Genomic DNA, 6,000 nt, shown 5'->3' on the forward strand with positions numbered 1-6,000 from the left:
GCACGCATTTTATGCAAGTTCTATTTTGGAGCAAACAGTGCTTGAAGCAGCTGCCAGTGACAGAGAATACTACGGAAAGTTACTGTTTTTTAGTGAACTGGGCCATTTTAGAGCGTAGGTTGCTTCTCAGTTGAAAAGCGGAGGCTTCAGCCCTCAATTTGGGCTCCAGACCTCCCCCACCCCTCCAACTTTGAGAAGAAAGTGCGCAAAATCCGTACAGAGCCCATTTGTTGTCGTTTTCGGCGGAGGGGGGGAGGCCGTGTTATTTTTCAGTGCACAGCCCCTCAACTCATTATGTAAAACTATGTCTCTGGGCACCGTGTGTACGTAAACTGAGCGCCGACAGTTCGGGAATTCTTCAGACTGTTCCCAGCAGCACGGACATTGCTGCATCAGGTCTTCAGACTGTTCCCAGCAGCACGGACATTGACTGCCATTTGAGCATGGATGCACAAAGATACATCAATGGGAAAGGCAGGACACCAAAGGTGCTACAAGCACCACCAGCACGTGTTTTGCGGCGTGTGTAACAGCAGCCGCACCATTCGTGTCGAAATGGCTGCTATTTGGTGACTCTCCTACATGAGCACTCAAACAAAAACTAACACCAATCTGTATGACCCTTTGATGTAGGACAAGGCTCCGTTAATGTGACCTTTGCCGGCCCGCCGCGCGTGCACGGCGGATTCGTTGGCTGCTGGGCGCGGATCGCCGTGCAGTGCTGTTAAAAAGCATCGCTTCTCAGCAGAAACCAGAAATGCTAGAGACACAGTTGTGGTGCCACAACACGAGCAATTAAATGTTCCAGATGCTGACAAAAATTGTGGTGCTTTTACACGCGTATGCCGTGAGACATCACAAAAACCGGGGGTGGGGTCGTATCCCCACTCTTTCCCTAACGGGGTTGACGGGGTTAACATGGTAGGGTTTAAGCGGGGGCGGGGTTAACATGAAGGAACCGACAGCTTAGGTCGCAGTGCAGTTGGCCCCTGAACGCTTGAGAGGACCCCCGGCAGGCCAGCATGTACTGCGACCGCCAGAGCGCGGGAGCCTCCGAGCAAACGAGCAAAACGGAGACCAAAGTAGCAGGTCCCTGAACGATCGAGAGCGTCTCGGTTGTATGAGGTACAGCTGGAGTCAGGACACTCTCCTCTGGATCTTTGCGGCCCGTAAAAGGCAGTCTTGAGCTACTCAGCCGACCGTGCAGCAGCGCGCTCTGTCTTGTCGTTGTTACTCGGCCAGGCCGCACGAGTCAGCTATCTTGGGGTGAGCGTGACAACACAGTGCTGCACAGCCCAATTTGAACAACCTTGAAAACTCTGGCGGTCTGTTAAAATGTGTGTTTAGGGTCTCACGGCATGGCCAGACTATTCTGAATGCCATGCTGAGTTGTGGGAAAGTACTTGTACCGCGTATGCTGAAAATCTGCAGCAATAGATCACGCCACAGGACAGTGTTAACGTAGGGAAACGGTCACGGCTCAGGGCGATGCGTTCGCCCATGGACGCGATAGGTGGGACGCGTTGGCGCGTGCGATTCGCACGCCGATCGTGTTTGCGGGTGGGCTTGAAAAGGGGTATAAGAGGTGCTGCTCGGGCGCGTAGAGGGAGTCTCCCTGTCGGCGTTGCGTGCGGCAGTTCGCCGTTGTGTGTCGGGTGGTCCAGCCGGGATGTGATCTCCGAATACAAAACATATAGTGGCTTATAGCTCCAGATTTCGGGTTGGCGCGAGTCATTTTCCAAGATGTCGGGTGAGCTATTTGTGCCAGCTGTTATGGGCCGCACTACATTAGCGATGCAATGTACCAACAATGATGTCATTGATCATCTGCTGTCAATGATTGCTAACATGACTGTCATGGCTTATCCTCATTAAGTCAACAAAATCGGCATTACACCACCCATGCAGATTCATAACTCTTATCTGATCAACCGAAAGCGGGGGACAGCAGCAATTTTTAAAGCGAACGCTGACCGATAAAAAGGGCATGCATTTAATTCTCAGGTCGCAATCGCGGTGACATCTGATATAGCAGACGAGCGTAGTTTGTTTACATATCGTAACGCATTCAGCTTGCTTGCGATGCAACGTCCTCAAGCTAAAAACAAGCACCAATATAACTTCATCCACCACGTGATGCAATTGCCCTAGGGTGACTTTCATGTCTAGCCGCATATGCAGCGGAGGGAACGTTTAGCTCTCCGGAGATGTAAGAATTTTAGTACTATTCTTATTAGTTATGGTGTGCAAGTATTTAACCGACGGTTGGTGAGACGAAGACACCAATAAATGCCTCCAGATTTATCTACGATTGAGTAACATTTACATTATATGATATAATTCTCTGATAACAACAATGTATGATACAACTCTCTAATCTAGTTCTTCCTACCCTCTCCTATTGGGTAAACCTTAAAACTTCCAACAACAGCTTTGTGTCCTCCGGCAAATACGAAGTACCTAAGACCGATGTGGCGGCCGCTGAGCGGCGAAGCGTGTCAGAACAACTGAACAGATAGGGGCCCCGACGACAGTGTAGGCTCCTCCGCAAATAAAAGCCCTATACCAAGGCAGAGGCCCCTGAACATCGGTTGTCTCGGTAAGGCTATCCAAGCAAGTGGAGAGAACCCAAGACCAATATGAAGGGCCCCTGAGCAACCGAGAGCACTACGGAAGGTTAGCAAACGACGTAAAATAAATAGTGCCCCGACAACAGCGTATAGAGCCTCTTGGCCGCGTGGAGAGAATCCGAGGAGAGCTTTCCCCGGCAAATTAGCATGTGGGAACCCGGCAGCAGCATGGGGCCTCCGAGCAGATGCATAGGAATCAAGGGCAACGTGGAAGTTCTGTTTGCGATCAAAGGCCTCCGACAAGCGGATATGTAGGGTCCCGGCAAAGTTGTGGGATCCCCAAACAGCATAATGCGCCTTAAAACATCTTTCACCAGCACTCTCGTAATCAGCGAATAATTATTTGTGTTTGATCGTGGTCACTACAATAACGCTTACGGCCGTTTCGGATTGCCTGGAGGCCCACAGATATCTAGCTTTGGCGTTTGTGTTGAAAACATGCGTGCGTTCAGCCAGTTGTGGGCCCCTTCGGAGCTTCAGGGGGATATGGCATTGATTGTGTAGCATAGTTATCGGTTGGCACTTCGGCGTTCGCTCCATCTTGGTCGTGTAGTACAGTTGCGGTTGGTACTGCGGCATTCGCTCCGTCTTGGTCGTGCAGCACAGCTGTCGGCTGGCATTTCGGTCATCGCTCCACCTTGGTCGTGCAGCACAGCTGTGGGCTGGCATTTCGACCATCGCTCACCTTGGTCTGCAGCAACATGCTGTGGGCTGGCATTTCGGCATCGCTTCACCCTGGTCGTGCATGCACAGCTGTGGGCTGGCATTTCGGCCATCGCTTCAACCTTGGTCGTGCAAGCACAGCTGTGGGCCTGGCATTTCGGCATCGCTTCACCCTTGGTCGTGCAGCCAGCTGTGGGCCTGGTATTTCGGCCATCCGCCTTCCGGCCCTGGTCGTGCAGTACAGTTGTCGTGCTAGGTATTGGTCTGGTCGTGGCCGGGCTGTTCGCTCACTGCTCTGACATAAACCAATATCAAGCGGCTCCCCCGCTTGGACGTCACCCTGCGGCCTCAGCCTGAGTCACTGTAACTGTAAAAAGCTAAGATAAGCGCTGTGAAACTTTGTCGGTGCGGGCGTGTGCTGAACGGGCCGGCGATAGGCCTCTGTCCTTCAGAAAGCTAGCAGCAGGAATTAATTTTTCTGCAGCTCGATTATGGAGGCTTATGATTTCAAACTTAGTCTCCACTTTTTTCTGCCTGCCGTTGTTTAGTTGTAATGCATCATCTTCCAGCGCAAGAAGGGTTTCAAGTGTGGCAGCGGTCGTAGCTCAGCTCCTGAGAAAGCACTGCGATTTTGGATGGTGCGAGCGCTGGACGCTACGATATGGACGTTACAAAGGTTTCCCGCCTGGAGAGGCCACAAGGTTTCTAAGCAAGTAATTCATTTCCCCAGATTTTTCATTGATCTGACAAAGTGCCAAATTTAGTGTACTTGGTTTATGCGTCCACGTTGTTGGCTACTTAAAAAAAGTATAATGTTATGAAGGCTTGCTTGTGGATTCGGCCTCCCGACAATAGGATATTAATATGTTAATTCATTTTATCCCCGATTCAATCCAAGCCCACACTGACGTCATTTGGCGGCTTTTGTATACTACTAAACTGTGTGGATGCCCCCTTTTCGACCGGATTGTTGTACCCCGCTAACCTAGGATTGGTTTCCTACGGTGTTTGTCTGGTAGCGGCACTACGCGGCGTGCGAGGAAGATAGTCTGGAAGGGGAGGGGAGGGCGATAGGGGTCCTTGTGGGGTCCCCTTTACGAGCAAGAAGTTAAAGATCCAAACTATGTATGTCTGGTCTTGTTTTTGAGGTCTCCTTACAGTTCGCTTGGGTGAGATGTGAGCATTTTGAAATTCGGCGCCGCTCTGTGTACCAACGTTCGCACTAACGTCCGGCGACGCCGCATTCGTGAAGAGGGAGCGAGAGGAGAGGAGAGAGAGAGAGAGAGAGAGAGAGAAGAGAGGAGAGAGAGAGAGAGAGAGAGAAGAGGAGAGAGGAGAGAGAGAGAGAGAGAGGAAGAGAGAGAGGAAAGAGAGAGTGAGAGTATGTCAAACGTCTGTACCTCCTTCCCCTGATGTGCGTCTGTGGTGTCTTGGCCGTGTTGCAACCGGTAGCGTGGTGGCGTTGTCGCACGCTGGTTTTCTTGGTTGATGGTCTGGTCGTGAGGCGTTGGTAATCAGGTTTTTTTAAAATTATTGAAATAAAGATGGCTGCATGAGTCATTTGATCAACTGCCTTGTGTGGAGTCGGAGAACGCATTGCATTTAATCAGATAACTTAAAAATCAAGGAAATAAGTTGTTCAGAGACCTTCGTAGCCTCCTCAGGCATCGTTTGTTACGTCAACAGTGAACCCACCACCAAATCAGTACGAACTATGGGCTTATGTTTGGGTCTTCCTAGTTCGACGGCAAGTGGTCCAATGGACCTTTTCGTGTCACGCAGCACCATGCTATACAAACGACTCTCACTGGGACACCGCAGGACGGACCGCTATCTCGTCGGGAACATGGTGTGACGGACTGTTGTCTCGCGGGGGCACCGTACCACCGTCCGCTCTCTCATCGGGGACACCGTGCGACGGACCGCTGTTTCGTCGGGGACACCGTGCGACGGACCGCTATTTCGTCGGGGGCACACGTGCGACGGGCCGCTGTTTCGTCGGGGACACCGTGCGACGGACCGCCGTCTCGCCGGGATAACGTGCGACGGACCGCTGTCTCGTCGGGGACACCGCGCGACGGACATTTGCCTCACCTGGGCCGTCGCCGTCGTGTACGGGTAGCCGAACTGGGCGTATGCCGACATGTCGGCCGTGGCCGTGGCGGCCAGCTCCGGCGGCCGGCCGGCGGCGTTGCCGGCCGTGCGCCCAGTAGCGCTGTCCACCGTAGCGACACTCGCCCACCACCCGACACACAGCGCACCCGCGCTCCGCAACACACCCTGACACCGGCCGCCGACTGGCGAGCGCACGAGCCCGGCTCGGCCCGGTCGGCCGGTCAGCCGGCGGGGCGGTGCGTCACAGGCCACTGGCCAATCATCGCCCGAGGACGCGCTGACTCCGCCCACCGGCTCGCCATGGCCCTCGTGGGCAGCCAGTCGACGCGAGGCCGGCAGGCCAGTGGAAAAATATTGAATGGTTCGTCCCCAGCTTTCTGGCTGTTAACTGGACAAGGGCTATGAAGTCTCACAGATTGCCCATCACGTTTTCTTGACACGATGCAGAATTTAGTGACGTAACTGGAAAGAATTTCGTCTTGACCGGTTGGAAAACCTGAAAATATGCGAGCCCGACGGACGGACATTTCAGAAGATTAATGCTGTGTGTTGGCTGAGATCCTCGCGAGAATGCCTGTCGAACACATGTAAA

The 6,000-nt window shown here is 52.9% G+C and overlaps 1 protein-coding gene across 1 annotated transcript in view; it reads right to left on the reverse strand.

Annotated features, from left to right (window-relative positions):
* LOC119098216 (homeobox protein araucan) overlaps positions 1-5,438 on the reverse strand; it is a gene marked incomplete at its 3' end in the record, with an annotated part of 29,082 nt that extends 23,644 nt beyond the window's left edge. Inside the window, exon 1 of the mRNA XM_037221142.1 lies at positions 5,383-5,438. Coding sequence (XP_037077037.1) covers positions 5,383-5,438 — 56 coding nt within the window. The remainder of the gene's footprint in view (positions 1-5,382) is intronic.
* Positions 5,439-6,000: the final 562 nt, after the last annotated feature.

This window comes from Pollicipes pollicipes, unplaced genomic scaffold, assembly GCF_011947565.3.
Source record: "Pollicipes pollicipes isolate AB1234 unplaced genomic scaffold, Ppol_2.1 Scaffold_4740;HRSCAF=5597_pilon_pilon_pilon, whole genome shotgun sequence".
Lineage (NCBI taxonomy): Eukaryota > Metazoa > Arthropoda > Thecostraca > Pollicipedomorpha > Pollicipedidae > Pollicipes > Pollicipes pollicipes.